Raw genomic sequence first — 19773 nt, 5'->3', positions numbered from 1 at the left:
CTTTAGATTCTTTTCTTCACAGTCCTTCTAACCAACATGCCTTTCTCTGCTCAAAGGAAAGATTGATTCTAAACTTGTAATTAGCATTTCAGTAATTTGAATCCCAACTTTGATTCTTGTGTAACCAGAGTTACAGCTGGCAGCAGCCATGGAACTTCACCGAGAGACCTTTAGTTGCAGTTGCACCCAGGTGCCTGGATGCTACACCTATAAATGCCATACTGGGACCTAGATAATGTATTCCTGTCTATGTGGACATGCTAAAGTAAAGAGAACACTGAGTCTATTTATGTAGTGCTTTTCATGTCAGGCTATGAGGAGCTTAATCCCTGAAGCTGCAGGATGTTTGCAAAAACTGTACAACTTGGCTACAGATCCTTCCTCCTTTACCTTTTCTGCTGTGCGCTGCAGATGTGTGGTTGCTGGAGGCTCTTTGGGTGCATTAATTTGATCTTAAGCCAGTTCTCTGCAGGTGTCCATATATTTGCTCTTGCCAAAACTAGATTTGCCATGTGAACCATGGGCATTGTTGAGGTTGTGAATGAACTGGCTTTCAGAATGAACGAGCTAATCTAACTTAATCTAACTCAGTCTTCATGTGTGCTTTGTCTTTACTTTTTATTTTTTTTTCTTGCAGGGTGCAGCTTTAAAGTATTTGCCAAGCATCATAAATGATGTCAAACTAGTATTTGACCCTGTTGAGCTCAGGTAACCATTATTAAGTTTGTGTGTCCTCCAAACTCAATTCATCTATTGGGAAAATTTGGGAAACGTTCCTAAAAACAGCAGCTGTGACTATGATGTGATAATGCACATACTGCATGATTTTTTAGGAAGCTCCTTGCAGGGCTTTAGAGGAAGTCAGTTTAGTTCAAAGGAGTCTACGCGGTTCAACTGTTCTTTCTTAGGAACTTTTGTTTGAAACCAAAATTTGAGGACTGGAGAACCATGTGAGGAAATGCCATGCAAGTTCCCACCAAGTTTTAATGAATGCTTCTGAGGTAGAATGGAATATGTGACAAAACAGAAAACAAAAGTTATATTTATTCAAGAAATTCACAACACTGTGGATTTCTGTTCTTCAATATTCATAGCTTTACCCAGAACCTCCCTTTCATGCCTCCTTGTTCTGACACTAATAATTTGCTCGTAAACAGTAGACAGACAGCAAATGTACATGGGATTTAATTTAATGGAGTCTAAGATTAAAATGAGTCATCACTGTTGATGAAAGGGGCATCTGGAAGAATATGCTCTTGCTGTTGTATATAACAGTGTCTCAGGCTTCAGCAGTGCAAAATTATGCTTTCATTTTGTATGATTATTTTATGCTGGCAATGAAGGGCATGTGGTATTCCTATTTATAAGCTTTTGTGGCATATATCTATTGTATCTTGGGATGCAAGCTTCTTATCGAGAGGCTTAACCCCGTTCAGTTTGACTGAGAGCCCTGTGCTACCTTTCTAGAAAATGAGTTAAGTTAAAGCTCGGTAGTAATTTACCTGGAGACTGCTGCAGGTGACATGTCAACACGGTGACAGCTGCTTGACTTGCCCAGGTGCAAGACAGTGTAAGGGTAGGTGGAATCACATTGGGTGAAAATGCTGACCATCTGCTTACTTTGTGGTTTGCACGCTAGTGTCCTCTTCAGCAAGTTTATCCAAAGTATTCCTGACAACCAGTTAGTTCGACAGAAGCTAAACTGCATGACCAAGATAGTCGAGAGTGATCTGTTTAAACAGTTTGGTAAGTAGTGCATTGAAACCTCTGGTTTCTCCATGGAGCCATGTACCTTTACCGACAAAAATGTCTTTCAAGTTTGTGTCATTTAAATCATCCATCAGTGGTAGTCTACAACTAAATCTATCTTTAGAAATATTCCTTGCCATAGTGGCTCTTAAAATGAACATCTGAAACTTTGTTGTTGTTACAAAAGTAGGATCCTGATTGAGTATGTTAATCTAGAAAGGGACAAGAGGAGAATGATCTGCTTGGTGTAATGCATATCATTACAGGTTATTTGTCTCTCTTAGTCTCAGTGGTAACTCAAGTGGATTTAGGTATATGTTTTTGTGTCCAAGATTAAGTTAAGAGCAGAAAGATACAGTGTGGTACCTATATACTGAATGCTGAAGGACTTTGAGAGCAAGATATGGTGCCGTTTCATTTTCAGAATGCAGAGATGCTCTCCTGCCTCTACTGATAGACCAGCTAAGCGGCCAGCTGGATGACAATTCAAACAAGCCTGACCATGAGGCCTCCTCACAGCTCCTCAGCAGTGTTCTGGAAGTTCTGGATCGGAAAGATGTGGTGAGTTTGTGAACTGTCAAGGGTGCAAATTAAGATTAGTACTTTTTTATTTTATTTTTTTAAAGTTAGGACAAAGGACTGTTCTCGACTTACGTTGTATTGCTCTGTATTTTTTTCTGTCTCTTTGGACATAAAGTAGCTGCGTTTGAATGAAAAGGGGCTATGCAAAGATTGAATTGGTGGCTGTCACTATAGTACAAAGAAAAATGTCTTTCCCTTCTAGGAACCAAAATGTTATTCCCAGCTACTCTGGTGACTTGTTGAATTATGTGGAGCAAGCCATCTAAATATTGGGTTTCTGGTTGAAGGAAGGGCCACGGTCATTATTCAGTTAGGGGAGTACAGTTATTTGCCACATTAGTCATGAAAATTGATTCCAAGGTGCCTTGGAAAGAATAATTTGAACTGAAGAATTGTTCAGGGAACAAATATCAAATCACATTGCCTGGTTCAGTTTAGTTATGCCAGCATGAACAAGTGAAACTGGTACAAATGAATTTTGCCACCTCTTCACCAGGTGTCTACCTGCAGTAGTTGAATCAACTGCTGTTGTGTAGTAAGTCGTCTTTTTGCATCTTCAGATAACAATTAAGCACTGTCAGGGCAGTCCTCCCACTCAAGGAGCTCTCTATAGAACAGAATGCATCAAGAATTGTCTCAAATTTTCTTTATTAAATCCCCCAGGGACCTACTGCTGTCCACATCCAGCTGATCATGGAACGCCTGCTACGGAGAATAAACCGCACGGTGATTGGAATGAGCAGGCAGTCTCCACACATTGTGAGAGCCGTTTACTTGCTTCCCTTACTACCTTACCCTTTGTTAGAGTGCAATTCTCCTGGGAGATTTCAGTGTGTGGAGTGGTTTATGAAATCATCTTTCCACTTCCTGCGGCACTTCTGTGCCACTACAACATGGCTTTGGGTGGCTTTCTGGGAGCTGGTATTAGGATACAAATTGTTCTATTCTAACAGCAATTTTAACTGAGTCACAGGTGGCTGTGATTTCAAGTTCCTTTGGGCCCCTGTGCACAGAGAATTTGGTTTCAGCCCATTTCTAATACACAGAGAATCTCTGCTGAGAAGAAAATGTTCTTTTGCCACCTTCACTGAATAGGATTAAATGCTGAAGGACCAGACAGCTCTGATTGTCAATGCTGACTACTCTGTGGCATCTTAGAAGGTGTATGAAAGTTTATATATTCTAATTTGCACTGCACTTAGTGTATAGAAAGATGGAAAAATAAGGGGCTGAGCATGGATAGCAGTTATTTTTAACAGCTCTAAAATCAAGTCATTGCTGTTACCAATATGTCATACATGAGAACTATATAGTTGTACGTGTTAAATCTAAAAATGTAGTGGCTTATATATTTCCATGTATATAATATTTATATATGTATAAAATTACATACATTCATATATTCTTTTATTCTGCTGTTTGGAGGGTATGTTTTTCTTGCAAACTGATCTCTGGGGAAACAGATAGACCCAGACCTCAGACTTGACATTTAGGAAGTCTTAACTGGTTTGGGGTAGAGGAGAAAACAGTCACACAGAACGATGTCAGGACATAGATCAGCATGATTGTGATTGGTAATACTTGATTAGATGGAACCTGAAGGCACATGTCACACTTCGAGCTTATGTTGCTTAATACAGAAAAATAACAGTATGTCTTGTTTTTCATATTCTAGGGTATTTTTGTGGCCTGCATGACAGCCATCCTGAGGCAGATGGATGATTTCCATTACAACCATTATATCAATACTTTCAAAACCAGGCAGGACATTATTGTAAGTCAGCTTGGCTGGGGGATTATCTCAGTCCATAAAGAATTATTTTCTGCTTCTGAAAGGTCATTTCAAGTTACTGTATTCAGTTTGGACTGATTATACTGCATTCATCAGCAATTACTTATGTGTACCTAATGCCGCAGCCACTGGGGATATATTTGCATCACCCCTGCTGGGTATGGACAGTGGATGTTGCTGACTCTGTGGAGCCTGAGATTAGCATTTGTAGCATGAGTTAAAATGTTTAATGACTGATGAAGTCTGTGCAAGTAAAAGGTCTGGAACCAAAAGAGTGAATGTAGATGAAACGGATAAGCGTTCCCCTTCCTCCATGCTCTCCCTGTGTCTCTTAGTGGTCGTGTTCTCTTTATCTCCTTCTTTCTGGTTCATCCCCATTTCAATTAAGAGATTGGAAAGCTTTAAAATGTATTTAAAGCAAAGAAAAGATAGCAAATTTGAACATACATCTATATTAATTTCTTAAAACAGGAAAGACATCTATTAATGAAGTCTTATGGGATAATAGCCAAAACCTAAATACTGAATTCCCATCCAATCCAAAATGCTTTGCTTCCTTTAGTGGACAGCAATGCAAATAGTTCTCTCCATGTTAAAAACTGTGTACAATTCATGTTCTCAAAGACTTATAAGTAAAACCAAGTGGAACATTAGGCTTTTTTTTTTTTTTTTTTTTTTTTTTTCTTTTGAGGCACTTAGAACAAACTGTCCTGTCCAGATTTGTCCCCAAACTGTCCTAGAAAAAGTCAGAACCAAACCCAGTATTTATGGACATCTCTGAAGCATGACACAGCAGCTGTTCTAGTTTTCTGTCCTAGTGCTCCTAGTTTTGCAACTTGAAGTGCTTGCTAATTTAAATACTGGCTGAGGAAGAGCCTGGAGTTGTGTTCTTCATGTACAAGCTAGATCAAAACCCACAAGAAAGTGTTTATAATTCATTTTGGATGGCAAGGTCATCCCTGTGGTTCCCTGTGCAATTGGAATCACTCACAATCTGTTGAGCAACATAGCCACCTACAGGACACGCACGTTTCTGTCACTTCTGCATCTAAAGGGCCACTCAGTTGGATAGTCTGTAGAGATCATTCAGCATCTCGTTTTAGAATTGTTTTTTATATTATACAAATATTATTTTTTTTTTTTGTGGAGAACTCATTAGAAAATAAAACTTAAGTAGATTCAGGTATATTGCTAGTGTTCATTAAATGAATGAGCGAAAAGGTTTTCAGCAGGGTTGTGTAGAAATCCTGTGTCTGAGGAACAAGAGTACAAGGAAGACACCTCCGATGGATTTCAGACAAAGGTGCATTCAAGGCAGCATTGAAACTAATTTTGTGTTGAGGGAACCTCAGTTCAGAAATGTTTCTCTTTCCTGAAGAGCAGTTGAGCTGGTAGGAGACCATCCTTACTTACGGTCAAGGTGAGATTAAGCAGGGGCTTTAAAGCTTTATTGTAATGCAAACTGAGCTTCAGCCTGAAGTTTACAAGTTGAAGGTGTATCTTGCTTTGCCCTTTTAGTTCTGTGTCTTCTGACTCAAATAGATTATTTCTTTTATGTTCCTGTGTGTGAATGTGTACAGCTTCTGCACAGAGGCATGTCAAGAGGGTGAGTTTGTAAAATCATTAAAACTATGAATATAATTTAAAGAGATACTGATCCAAAATACCAATTTATAATCAAGTTCTTATCCCCTAATCAACAGAAGCAAGCCCATGTTTGTGGTGGTGTAGGAGTTACTAATACCAACAGAAAGTTGCATTCTGTTTTATTGCAATAATTATTTTTATCTATTTTTATTGTTTATTGTTTTTTATGAGTTTTTGTATTTTCAGGCCTGGCATAGCATCATTACTTGGTTGGTTTAACACCATTACAAGTTAATTTTTACCTTCAAGGTGCCTCTTGTCAAGTCCAAACTTTTCGGTCAAGCTCTGATTTAATAATGCCTAAAGGATTTTTACTGAGGCAGCACCAAATGCCCATTTCTCTTTCCACATTAGTGTTGCTTGCCAATTTTTTAGAGCAAGCTGTTCAGCTTAACAGATCTTTTTTTGCTGGTGATCTTTGTAAGATGGTGATTTCTCATGTGACCTTCTTTGTATCCCTCTCATTTCTGAATGCTAATGGGCTGTCTTTGCAGAGAACAGTCTATTTAAATGCTCAAAGGTTAGCATTTATATCTGTAGAGACCACAGTATGGAGAGATCAATATTATTGATACCTTCTTTCACTTGTCTCTTCTTTTTCTTTTTCTTATCCTGCAATTCAACCTTGTCTTGCCAAAGTCTTCAGGTGTGCTAGCTTTGTTTGGGGCAGTTTGGCACTCGTGCAGGAAGTTTCTTTCCCATGATAATATTCTAAACCATGTGTCTGAAGCCGTATTTGCTGCCTCTTTGTAAAAATACTTCTTAATCTAAACTAGAAAAGACTTAAATAGTTGAGGAAGTGAAAAATATGTTTTAGATTTCCATCTTTGTAGAAGGTACTGCCTAGGGCTGTTATGCTGTCGTCACTCAGGCATTTGGAAAGTGCTTGAATATTGATTTTGGTTCTTCATCCATCTTGTGCACCAGAACTCTTTATAGTGTAGCTTAATTTGAAACAGTAAAGGTAGATTTAATTAAACAGATCAACATGTTCTGTGGAGTTATTTCTCCTTCTGAAACTGAATGGATGAGATGTCAGAGATAATTGAGTTATTGGAATATGTTCCTGCAGTAAGACATCCTTCTTAGGAGGTGTGCTGTATTGATTGCTAATCGATGTAGTAGTTAATCAGTGCACTTGCAAATAGCGCAAATACTTCCAAATACTTGCATTTCCCTACATTTTCATGCGGATAAAAAGATTATGCTGTTCAACCTGTGTTTTTTATTTTTTTCTGACAGGATTTCCTGATGGAAACGTTCATAATGTTTAAAGATCTGATAGGAAAAAATGTCTATGCAGCTGACTGGATGGTCATGAATATGATGCAGAGCAGGTAAATAGTTGCTGCTATTTTAAGTCTCGTTACTGCTTTGGAGTCTTCTTGGCTCGGAAAGGAGGGTGGTTCACCCTGGCAGGCTTGCAAATCACTGGAGTTACATAAGCTTATTTTCTTTTACAGATTCAGGGTAATTTCAGTTAGAGTTTGGTAAATTCTAGTGCCTGGCCATTTCTGTTGATGGAAATGAAAATTTCTTCTCCTGCCCAAAGGCACACAACCAAAACCATGTTTTCTTCCAACTGTTATTTATTTATCTGTTGGAGTGTGCAAGATAAATCAGGGAAGCCCTTGTGGTTTCAAATCTTGGGGAATCAACTCACAGACATAAATGTGTAGTGGATGAAAGCGTGCTGGCCTGTGAACTAGAATTACCCAGGTTCGTTTCTGTCCTCTGATGTGGAGTTGTCATACGGGTGCATTAATGGAGAAGGACATGGAAGTGGCAAGTTATTTGAATGCTGTGGTGGTAGGAATGGGCTAAATTTAGGAGGAGCTGCTGTGTGGAACAACACTGCGTGCTCACAGAGACTGACTTAAAATATGTTTATTTTTTTTTATCATCTGCTTCCAGTCAAGGTTTCTTTTGCATAGAAACAGGAGAATGACTTTTCCTGAATGTCCCTTTACTGTCCCAAATCTCATTTGGGAGCATCTGTTCTTGTTTCCTGAGCTTACATCATAAACCCCGAACTGCAGTGTTGTTTTTTTGTTTTGTTCTTTTGTTTGTTTGTGTTTTTTGTTTTTTTTTTTTCCTTCCCATAGCCACCTTTTATTTGATGTTTTTACCTCTTTCAGGGTTTTCCTCCGGGCAGTGAACCAATTTACTTCTGTACTCAACCGTTTCTTTCTGGATCAAGCAAATTTTGAACTCCAGGTAACAGTTCTATTGTTTCTGGATTTTCTTTTGGAGCTCGGTGTTTCCTGAAAGGCCTGAAGAGCAAGCAAATCCCCAAGTTACCAGACTTGTTGATATGAAGCATGCCAGTGATAAATATCTGTAGAGTCTTTGTAGAAAAGCAGATAAATGCAAAGCAGCTCTGAATTCCAGGACTGTGGTTAGTACAGCAAAGCAACTGCTGCAGTCTTTACAAAGTCAAGCTGAATGGGCCTGCTGGCCAAAGTTGACTTGAGTGTGACTAGTTGAGAACACAACACTGTGGGTGGGGAACCTGTTTTCACTTCCTTAGGTTGGAAAGGCCAAGGTAAATAGAGTAAGGAATTCTGAGTTGCTGTATGCTACTGGCTTGCCTGCTGTGGCTGAGAACAGGCTCATCTATGCTTCCACACTTACTATTAGTACACTTCCTCATTAACACTTACCTGTAAGACTATAGTATTTGGGACTGTGCAGCTCTGTTGTGCAGGTTGTTGCTTTTCCTTTGTCTTCTCCTATTTTGGACTTGTTTCTCTTCCACAGCTCTGGAATAACTATTTCCATTTGGCAGTGGCCTTTCTCACTCATGAATCCCTCCAGCTGGAGACCTTCTCACAAGCCAAACGCAACAAAATTATCAAGAAGTGAGTTTAAAAAATTGCCAGACCTTTTTATTTTTAAGCAGCTTCATTTGTACTTTTGCAAACGTACCCTGTACGGTCTTAGAATGAGATGAAACATGCCATGGAAGAGCTTGCTTAATGAATGATGATAAAGGGAGGAGGGGTGACTAGCACACAAGTCAGGCCTTTGAAACTAAGATGTCTAAGTCTGGATGCACAGGTCCTGAGCTGAACTTAAGCATCTTGCTTAAAAAAGAACTTTTTCCACTGTAAGATCTGCAACAGAAGGTTTGCCATAGTTGCCAGAGCAATACTTTATGTGATTCCTCAGCCATTATATGAGTTAGGTAAGCAATGATCCTAAAAGCCCTGCAACCTCTTAGTCCCCAGTCTTTCGTTTTTTGATTTTGAAACCCAGAGCACTTCAGAGTCCTTAACCGTCTCAGAAGTAGTAAAATGAGCTTAACGCCTGTGCATAAAGTGCAACAAATGGTAGTAACTTGTTGGGGAATGTGTAATTTGTAGGAACTTGGCCAAATTCAGAGAGATTGAACAGCTTTTACTTCTTTGTTTAGCTGTTATGTGCCTAAAGACCTTTGTAGGTCTAGACGGAGAATTTTGTGGGGGCATGCATGGTTAATGTTTGCTGCCCTGTTTCTGCAATAATTTTAATTAAATAAGGGCTTTATTGTAATTAAACCTTACCAATAAATGGTAATGGCCTGGTAATTAAACATTCCTCCATTCTTTTAATATCAGCAGTTGAAGCTTTAAGGGAAAGCATCAAATACAACAAACAAAATTTGAGGTAGAACTGTGTTGAGCAGCAGGGCTGCAGTTTTTATCTGCTCTTTGGGAATCTGCAGTCTCCTGCCAGAATGGCACATGGCTTTTTTCTTCCTCTGAGCATTGAGCATCAGTGCTGGGCAGGATGATGAAGAAGAAAGATACGTTGAACATTTTAGCTATCCTTAACAGGAAAGTGTGTGGTATTGAGGAACTTCTTGGTAGATGCTTGGTAGGGAATACAGCCTGTAAGACCCCTTGGAATCATTACCCAGCATATTTAGGTTTGTTTGGTGGTTTCTTGTGTTTTTTTTGTTGTTGTTTGTTTGTTTATTTTAATGGGAAGATAACAGCTTTTGTGGTTTTGCTGTTAAATTTCTTCAGCTTTGCAAAGGTAACATCAGTGAATAGGCCGCCTTCATCTTTTTCTTTGTAATACTTCTTTCTAGGTATGGGGACATGAGGAAAGAAATTGGCTTCAAAATAAGGGATATGTGGTATAATTTGGGTGAGTTTGAGCTGAAGAATTATCTTTATTCAAGCTGTTAAGCTGGACTTCTAATTATTTGTTTATATAAGCTGTTCGTGTTTAATGTGGGGAAATACACAGGCTGAGCTGTCCAAGAGTACAAAGTTTCTTTCCCTTTTTTGGTAAATAACCTTCAAAATCTAATCTTCTCTCATGTCAGATAATGAGATGATCTCTTAGAGGTTCCTCATAAAGGAAGTTCTACCATATGAAGGCCAAGAGTAGAATTTTCCAGGGAGCCTTTGATTTGCAACATTCATGCAGTTCAGTTCTGTTCTATTTCTAGGACTATTACTGAATTTTGGAGTGGTGTTAAGTAGCCATTATCCACATCAAAAATGCATTCTAATCAAAATGTCTGTGGCTTATGGTTTTTATTTTATTTGACTAATGTGCTTGCACATTTGAATATCCACATACCGTGCAACTTCAAGCAGCCATATTCCATTAGGATGTATCTGACTTTGACTTCCTTGCAGGTCCCCACAAAATAAAATTTATTCCAGCAATGGTAGGCCCAATCCTGGAAGTAACCCTGGTCCCAGAGCCTGAGCTACGGAAAGCCACCATTCCCATCTTCTTTGATATGATGCAGTGCGAGTTTAACTTCAGTGGGAACAGAAACTTCCACATGGTAAGGGAGCCTGGTACGTTCGGTGCAAATGTTGCAGTGTGCATTAGGCAAGAAGGAGAATTTGAACAAAAAAGATGTGAAGCGCTTTTGAGACTGTAACAGGGTACTGAACAGAATAGTTCCTATTTACATTTATGATAACAACATAAATTCTCCCAAAGCAGATTTTGATTGTAATGTAAGTTACTGTAAAGAAAATTGCTGTACAGTCAACATCTCACTTGAATTATTAATAGTTGTTCTGCCTAATCCCTCAATTTTAAATCAGAGGACAGAGCAGAGAACAGGATCTCTGAGTTCCAGCCCTGTGCTAATTTCTATGAGTTAACTTTTATTGCTACTGAGAAAGCACCAGACAGGAAGGAGAAAAAGACGGTCTTCTTTTTTTCTAAGGTTAACTTTTCTCTGTGGTTACTGAGGACTTTTTCTTCCAGCTTTTCTCTGGGGATATCAGACATTAACATTTCAACTGGCAGGCAGGGGACACTCAGTTATGCTGTAGACAGTCTTCTCCCTGGAGGATGAGTAGGAGACATCCATCCAAGAGGCAGCCACCTTGGCATTTCAGACTGTTGTCAAATGTGACTTGTATTTCCCAAAGCTCCATCTTCACACCAGCTTGGACCCCAACTTCAGTGTGTATATGGGATCTTTCTTCCCATGGGGTCATCAGTCTTTGGTGTGGTTGGCCTCAGGGTCTCAGGGGTTCTTGGAATCATTAGAAAGAAACTGGATGTGTGGCATGGATTTTCCATGCCAGTGATATTTATATCATAGTTACAAAGTCCCTCATATTTTGGAACATGAATATTTATAACTTTGTAACTGAGTTATAGCTAAAACTATGTTCTTGCCCTGCTTGCACATAACAGGGCGTATCTTCATAGCTGAACAAATAATCTCAGAGGACTTGGTTCTTGTCACATGAGAAGTTGCTTTAATTAGCAGTCACAACCATTTACGCTGGTCAGAGAGCTGAGACTGGCCCTTAACTGGTGGTAGTAATTCAGTTGCTGTAGGGTGAGTGAATGACCATTATCATCCATAAGATGGTTGTTAAAGATACTTCTTCATCCCAGCAAATCTGAACTGGTAATGGATGGAAAAAAAATAAATGCTTCTCTTAAAAAGGAGAAGCGCTACCCCAGAGCATCACCTTCCAGGTGTTGTAGGATGAGAAAGGGAGAACTCATATTTCTTTGCTCCGTCCTTCTCATCTTGACACCTTACCACTTTTGTTCTGGTCAATAATGAAAGCATCCTCTAGCTTAGCTTGTAAAACCAGTGTTTGATGGTGTGGCAGTTCAGAAATACCATCCACAAGCATTACTGATCATGCTGGTGAGAGCTGCCATGTATTTGACGTGTCTTTTGCCTTTTCAGTTTGAAAATGAGTTGATAACCAAGCTGGACCAGGAAGTTGAGGGTGGCCGAGGGGACGAACAGTACAAGATTTTGCTGGAGAAACTGTAAGTTTTGTAGTGAACATGGATGCTCTTTGTTTACAGCATAGTTGGCTATTTTTGTGATGCAAAGAAACCCTAATTTGTTGCTCCAATGATTAGGGAGATAATGCAGCTGACAGTGATTTAATGCTATGAAGGAGCTCTCAGACTGGCTGATTGCCTTAAAATAATGCTTTTTTATTGGAGCAGCAACTTGCACAATTATCCTAACCTTGGGGATACAAGCTTAAAGACATGTGCTGATCTGGCAAGGGGCTTTTAAGTGGAAAAGCTTGGGAACAGCAGGATCAGAGCTAAACCCATCAGAGCCTTGTTTTAGTACCAGGAGTAGAGCTGAGGCTTTTGATTGCCAAGGTAAGCTTTGGCCTGTCTGATGTGAATGTCTGAGGTCTGTGGATGTGCTGTGCTGTTCTGCACTGAGAGTCTTTGTTCAGGGAATGTATTTGACTCTCTTAGCTGAGTGGGTAATTACACTGAAATCCTACTTACTCAGCCACAGCTCTGAGTGCTAGTATTCCCTTACACCTCTTTGGATTTTGTCTACAGCCTCCTGGAGCACTGTCGGAAGCATAAATATCTGTCTGCTTCTGGAGAAGTGTTTGCTTTGCTGGTCAGCAGCTTGCTAGAGAACCTGCTGGACTACAGAACAATCATGCATGATGAAAGCAAGGAGAACCGCATGAGCTGCACTGTCAACGTGCTGGTATGGGGCAGGCTGGAGGTGGATGTGGGTGCTTCTTTTCTGACCTCACTTTTGCAGTGTGGTGCTGGGGTGGATCAGGTGCCCCAGAATAAATTTGAAGGCTTTATTTTGCCATGCGAAACGATTCACTGGAAAAGTCATTTTTTCATGTACCTCCATCCAGGAAGAAAACCATCAAATAGGAGGCCACTAAAATTTTTTTTTAAAGGATTTTAAGTAATTCTTTATGCTCTTACTGGTTAATTGGTCCAAATCAGGTTACTGGCTATTGACAGCTATAAAACATAAAGTTGTATAGTCCAAAATCAATTAATGTGGCTGATACTTGTCTATACAATAACTTGAGGTCCTGAAATACAGACTGAAAAGGTGGCTAGCTGATAGTTTGGGAAGTGTGGGCTTAAGTCCCTGTTCCACTGCAAAGAGTAGCTGTAACTTTGAACAAGCTGCTTTCTGTCTTTCCCTTAACCCTTTTCTAGAGGTGATGGTAGCCCCATCTTACGTCAAAATGATGGTTTTTGGCCTGTATTTGTCTACGTGACCAAAATGATAGCAAACGTCTTTGAAATATCCAAGGCTGATCCTTAAGTTACTTGTCTAGCATTGATTATGCAAGTCCATGCTGGCTTACATCAGTTTGACTATTTTTTTCTACTTTTGACAGAATTTTTATAAGGAGAAGAAACGAGAGGACATTTATATCAGGTAGGTTGTCTCCTTCCATAGACGTGTGTAGAAGCCTTTATTTTCCTTACAGTTGTGTACACTGATGGAGGAGTCTGTCACATAAAGTAACAATGACTTTTCTTTCATTTAGATACCTCTATAAACTCCGGGATCTGCACACAGACTGTGAGAACTTCACAGAGGCAGCATACACTCTCCTCCTCCATGCAGAGCTGCTCCAGGTAATACATTAAAGGCAGTTTTAGTTTTCATTCTCCTAGTGTGGGCTTTAAATTAAATGTAATCAGAGTCTAACTGAAATGTGAACCTTCATCCATGCAGAAGGTTAGTCTATCCACTGTGAGGATTTCTTTATCTGTGGATGTTCTAGTTCTTTCAATTTTGCTTGTTTTCCTCCATGCTAGTGGTCTGAGAAGCCATGCGTCCCTCATCTGCTTCAGAGGGACAGCTACTACGTCTACTCGCAACAGGAACTCAAGGAAAAGCTCTACCAAGAAATTATCTCCTTCTTCGACAGGGGCAAAGTGAGTGTCTCTGTGGTGTTCTTCCTGTTCACTGGTAAATACTTAACTGGTGGCTGTAGCTAGCAGAAGTTGGTTTTAAAGAGAAGAAGAGATGTAGTTCCATAACAGGCCTTGATGCTTGAGGCTTGGCTTCTTAACAAAGACAGGAGTACTAGAATGAGCAGGGCATCCATTTGTCCTGAAGATGTTTGAATCCTTCAATTTCCTTGTATAGAGATTCTGTAAAAATAACTTTACTCAAGATACTAGCTAGGTGAGAATCTGAAGTGTTTGATTTGTTCTTTTCCTGGTTAATGGGTTTTGTTAGTTCTTTTTGCATGGCAATAAATAGGGCTTGTCTGGCTGATACAGAACTTGTGTCAATTGCACTTGGGATAGATGGTTCTAAGAAGGCTAAATGAGACAAACCCAAGGAAGCCTGATGAAAGGGATGATTTATTGGTGTAGAAAGAGACCACGTGAGCTTCTCTGTTTTGCTGTTTATAGGCATATCCTTCCACTTCTTCGTGACTCAGTTTTCCCTATCAGGAGTAACAATAGTAACTTTGCATTGTAAATCACTCTCAGATCTACAAATGAAAAAATGTGTCACTGTGATTTCTGCAAAGAAATACACAGCGTGGAGTCTAACAAGAAGTTGGCAGTACTGCCTGAAGTGCTGCCTGAATTGAAATCAGATGAGTTTTTGTGTTACCTACCTGTGGTAATGAATGCTTTTAACGGAGTCTTTTGTTTTGTGCTCTTCTTCCCCCACCTGCCTCTCTTCATCCTTCATGGAGATGTGGGAAAAAGCCATTCAGCTAAGCAAAGAGTTGGCTGACATGTATGAAAACAAGGTCTTTGATTATGAGGGACTTGGTAATCTCCTGGTAAGTTTGTTTTCTCAATTTTCAGCAGGCTGTTGACTGCTTAAATTAATATTTTTGAGCAGGATAAGCCCAAAATACACTTATGTTAAAAGCAAACAAACTACCATAGCCCCCTTGTTTTTTTAAGGGTTAATACTAGAAGAATGTTTCCATAACTTCTTCATTTTTAAAAGTGTATAATTTTGACCTTGTAATCTGTACGACAATATTGTGTGAAGATGTTTAGCATTGTTAGTGCTAATCAAATAAGTTAACATTTGCATAGTATATTACCAGGCTCCATAAATTTCATCACCTTGTTGTTCCTGTGGTAAAATTACCGTGTGTGAACACAGAACTATAGAATGGGCTTGGTTCTGAATGACTTTTTTTTCACGGCTAAAAGATGTAACCAGATGGTCTTTATGTTCTTTCATATGAGAATCATCTGCCCAGTTTTATTTCTGCCAGTTCTCTGACATTTGTCACCATTTGTGTCTGCTTTGCTTCAGAATATGTTTACTTTTAATTTGTGTTGCAATAGTTAAGGATTTCAAGTGTCCTCCTGGAATCCCAAAAAACATGACATTGTTCGCATGTCTGCAAACAAGAAAATGAAGTTGATTCTGGCCTAGACAAACCAAATATTTAACCAAGTAAATGGATAAATAAGAGATACTGTATCCAAAAAAAAAAAAAAAAGATAATAGTATTCTGCAGGGGAGAAGTAATATATCAGGAATTGTCACTGGGAATGTGAGCTGCAGTCTGGCAGTGTCCTTGAGCACTGAGAAGTGAAAATGCTAGTAACTTTTTTTCTTTTTCAGAAAAAACGAGCTACTTTTTATGAAAATATTATGAAGGCAATGAGACCTCAACCAGAGTACTTTGCAGTTGGATACTATGGTCAGGGCTTCCCCTCTTTCCTCCGGGTAAGAATTCTTCAGTACTCAGGATCTGGAGTGGTGGATACCCTAAAAAGCCTGAACTCGCAGAGCCTCCAAGAAAATTCAGATGATCCTTTTTTCGTTTGAATGCTACTAATACATATAAATCCCTTAAGTATTGCAAAAAGCTCAGCATAGAAAAAAGATGAGTAGGAGGTGATTTTTTTTTTTTGTATTCTCAGCTTTGTTAAAAGTTAGTGTGGTGCAAGTGAGTTTGTTAGATGATTATGTTCTCATATGGACTTAAAACAGAATATACCTTTGGTATTAGTGCTCTATAAACTTCTTCAGAAATACGATTTCCAAGCAAAATACATTGTTGTTGTAATGATGATTTGGTAGAAAATGCTTAGCTTGTAAAGAACTTATCCCATCTCTTTTCAGTCTGAACCTAATTTTCAGGACATGGATCGTTGCAATGCTAAAGCACATTAGTGAGAGTCTGGTCCCACACAGAAGAATTAAAATGCAAAGATGCTTCCTGTTTGAGATTGCTGCTAAGCACTGCTGGATCTGTGCTAGCTGTAATACGAGAACCTAGCCAAAGTGAGTCAGATGGGCAGGGTGCAGCATAGTAGAAAATATTCCCAACTATTATTTAAAATCAAGAAACATTTACATTTTCAGACTGGAGTTGTTTGAAGCTGCTGTCCTTAAATCAAAGCCAAGTTTAATAAAAAGGAAAAATGTCAACTTAGAACTGTGGAACTGGATGGCATCGAAAGCTTTCTCCACTAGGTCATGTTTTTGAATTCAGTCCTTCCAGAAACCACCACTGCTTGTTGGCCAGCATGAAAAAATCGGCTGTTGTCTACTTTTAAAGTCTGTACTGCAGAACTGGCGTAGCTGTTTATTTTGTTAGGGGTAGCTGAAGAGGGCTGGGGTAAAACTCATGCTTTTGCTGAGTCCTACCCTTTAAAATCCATTGCTGCATCTTTGCTGTCTGTTTAAGAAACCCCAAAGTTGTCTTGCTGTCTGATGACAAACCTGCAGCGTGACTTGAGGCATCGAGGAAAATGTGCACACCACAAAACACGTGATCTCACGTGCCCAGACATCCCTGAACATGTCCCTGTCGGCTTGTCAGTGGGGCAGTCTGTGTCCATCAGTCAAGCAAGCTGGTGAAAACTGATGGCTAAATAAAACAAGCCCAGAGTGATAACATGAGCAGTGCTTGCTGACCTGTTGTGGCAGTGGCTGACCAGCACGTGTATCCAGTATACATGCTGGATAAGTATACAACAGCTCACAGCAAATGGGATAAAGCAAAATTGCTAGAAGCATGAGCATGTCAGTAACACTTGTATGTGAAATAATCACTTTCTGGGCAGCTGTGAGGATGCTGTTGCAGTGCCTTGCCGCTGTGAGTTGCTGTGTTGTCACTCCAGTTCACTGGAGTTGTCACTGTGATGCTTCTCCCACGTGTTCTGTTTGTCAGGCTAGGAGATAGCCCTTCGTGTAAACCAGACCTCTGAGACTAGTGTGTGTACACTGGAAAAGGTATTTCTCCTTGCTTTTTTTGCTAATTCTCCTTTTCTTCTGCTACCCACAGAACAAAATTTTTATCTACCGTGGCAAGGAGTATGAACGAAGGGAAGACTTCAACCTGAAGCTACTGACCCAGTTCCCTAGTGCTGAGAAGATGACCAGCACTGCCCCTCCAGGAGAGGAGATCAAGTCTTCTCCTAAACAGTGTATCTTTTGGTTCTAAAAGGTTTTGGCACATTCAGGATCTGTTTCCTTCTTAGACTGTCAGGATTAGGAAATAACAGATTAATAAGCAACGAACTTAATGGTCTAGGAGAGCTTTGAAGCAGACAGTGTGTATGAAATAGGACTATCCAGAACCATAAAAGTGAAGTTAAATGTATTGAAAAAGAGAGAGAATTTGATGTTGTAAGAGTTAAATGACTTGCTGCTAGGATGAAACCTTAGTGGGTTGCAGGTCAGGATTTTTTTTGTACCTTGCTCTCAAGCAGGTGGTGCTAACTGCTGTGCTGTGTACGTGATCCAGTCTGGTATTTCCAGGTGAATGAGGTAAAACACAGGCAGTGAAGGTGGGAGGAAGTATGCTCTCTTCTTGCTTGCAGATAACTAGCATTTATGAAATGCCTGCTTTTTATTTTCCCTAGAAATTACATTGTAAGAAGTGTAAAACGATTATTTATGTTGACGAAAGCTGTTGGGTGAACAGCCTTCTTTTTTTTCTTTTCTTTGTCCTGGTAAAACTCCGTACTGTGTGACAGCACCCCACTAGGCTTAAGAGCTTTTTCTTAACCGTGAGCACGACCAAGTGCAATCAAGTGGAGATGCCTCAGATATGTATTTGTGACTTCCATCAATATCAGACATGCTCCTGGAAGATGTACGTTAGTTAACACCAAGTTTACTAGGTTTCTGGCCTGTGTTATACAGGCCAGGATGGAGAATCTGGTGGTCTATTTTGGCTTTAAAAGTCCATGTACAAAGGCGCAACTCAAGCAGTGATACCAGATGCTTCCCTTGCAATGAGCCTGCCAAGCACTAAATCCACATAGGAAATTAAAATTCATTCAAGACCAAACTTGGTATCAAAAAATGCCTCCTCTGTTGCTGCTTTGTTTCAGCTACTTCCTTTGCATCTGTTTGTGTTTGTTTTAATGTTTTTGGCTCAAGATGAACCTGAACTGCAAAATTTGGATCCAGATCTGAACTCTTCCAAAACTTTGGGGGTGTTTGGTTCCGGGTCTTTGGCATAGCCCCATTATAAAGGGGAGCAGCTGCATAGCTTGGATTTGGTACAGGTCCTTCTCGGACTCGTACAAACACCTTCTGAAAAGATGAGAAGTTTGAGTGCCCAAATCACTGTTGTATTAGGCAGGGGTTGGTGGTTCTGTAGTTTGTTTTAATTTCATGCTTTTTTTTCTTCCTGAAAACCTCCTTTGTGTTGGGTTCTTTTGACTTTTGCTTGGAACCAGTTCCCTTGCTCTTGCATGATATAATGTCTTGTGCTTCCTTTGGTTGTTTCATAATAGTGTACTGCAGATACTAATTAATCAGTTCACCATTTCGGGGAATGCCTGCATTATAAACTGGCCAGTCTTGCACCAGTTCTGAGCTGGAAGCTATATAGAATGCTTAGCATGGCACAAAGCCCAAGCTAATAAGATCTCTTGAGAGAAGGAGTGTATTAGCTTGGGCTCGGTGCTTGATCTGCTCTAGCAATGAGGTTTTGGGTTCAGACTTGGCAGGTATCCAGCTGGCTCTTCAATGCGGGCAGAATGACCTTGCCTTTAGCTACATAGGGTTTTGAAAGAAATAGCCATAGTGAAATCAAGGATGTATGGGGTACCCACCAGTAAAACTTCACCACTTCAGGGTAAAATTGGCAGGTGGTTCATGGAAATAATCTATTCACGTGAGTCAAACTATTTATGCTTTGCTTTTCCATACAGATTTTTACTTAAATAAGGCATTTTATGCAGTCCTTAAAACAGAATGAAAAGTAACAACGTAGTATCTCCAAGCACAACATCATACAGTGACTGGTTTTTCTTGAATTTCTGTTAAGGTTCACAGGTGCAAAAGATGAAGACAGTGTAGATGTTCGCTGATAAAAATAGCCTACGTTCTTTAGCTAGTTTTATTGATCTAAAGATTTGGGGGGCAATTTTACTGCACTGGGAGAATCTGGCAAATAACCAGGCAGAGAGGTGGAGAGAGAAGAGAGGAGATGGATGCACGCGTTACAGAACCTAGTACAGAGTTTTGTTTTCGTGTCCCTGAGGTAAAAATCTTTAGCACCCAGGCTCCCATGCATTTCACCAGGGAATTTGAGTAGTTGGAAGGATTCGTATAGGGCTTATCTTTTTGGGCTTTTAGTTCATGAGTAGCATGCCAGCCACATCAAGCAATATAATGTCTGTGATTGTTGATGAACAACTAAGTATTTCTCTTCAAACATGACAAGAGCACAGGGAATTGTTGAGAAGTCTGACATTTGATGAAAACAGGAAGGGAATTTCTTTCCCTCTTCGGTTTTCCCAGAAGAATTCATGGT

At 39.8% G+C, this 19773-nt stretch overlaps 1 protein-coding gene across 1 annotated transcript in view; it reads left to right on the top strand.

The window, feature by feature from the left end:
• DOCK5 (dedicator of cytokinesis 5) overlaps positions 1–19773 on the top strand; it is a gene marked incomplete at both ends in the record, with an annotated part of 78616 nt that overhangs the window by 46232 nt on the left and 12611 nt on the right. The window contains 18 exons of the mRNA XM_084302411.1: positions 638–708; positions 1640–1746; positions 2174–2310; positions 2995–3090; positions 4007–4105; positions 7013–7107; positions 7909–7987; positions 8531–8631; positions 9846–9904; positions 10405–10559; positions 11943–12028; positions 12572–12728; positions 13393–13433; positions 13546–13636; positions 13820–13939; positions 14719–14808; positions 15615–15719; positions 17287–17428. Of these exons, the coding sequence (XP_084158537.1) occupies positions 638–708; positions 1640–1746; positions 2174–2310; positions 2995–3090; positions 4007–4105; positions 7013–7107; positions 7909–7987; positions 8531–8631; positions 9846–9904; positions 10405–10559; positions 11943–12028; positions 12572–12728; positions 13393–13433; positions 13546–13636; positions 13820–13939; positions 14719–14808; positions 15615–15719; positions 17287–17428 (1831 nt within the window). The remainder of the gene's footprint in view (positions 1–637; positions 709–1639; positions 1747–2173; positions 2311–2994; positions 3091–4006; positions 4106–7012; positions 7108–7908; positions 7988–8530; positions 8632–9845; positions 9905–10404; positions 10560–11942; positions 12029–12571; positions 12729–13392; positions 13434–13545; positions 13637–13819; positions 13940–14718; positions 14809–15614; positions 15720–17286; positions 17429–19773) is intronic.

Source organism: Netta rufina (genome assembly GCF_964035555.1).
Source record: "Netta rufina genome assembly, chromosome: 27".
Taxonomy (NCBI): Eukaryota; Metazoa; Chordata; class Aves; order Anseriformes; family Anatidae; genus Netta; species Netta rufina.
The sequence above is the reverse complement of the archived record's forward strand: the minus strand, read 5'-3'. Positions and strand labels throughout refer to the sequence as shown.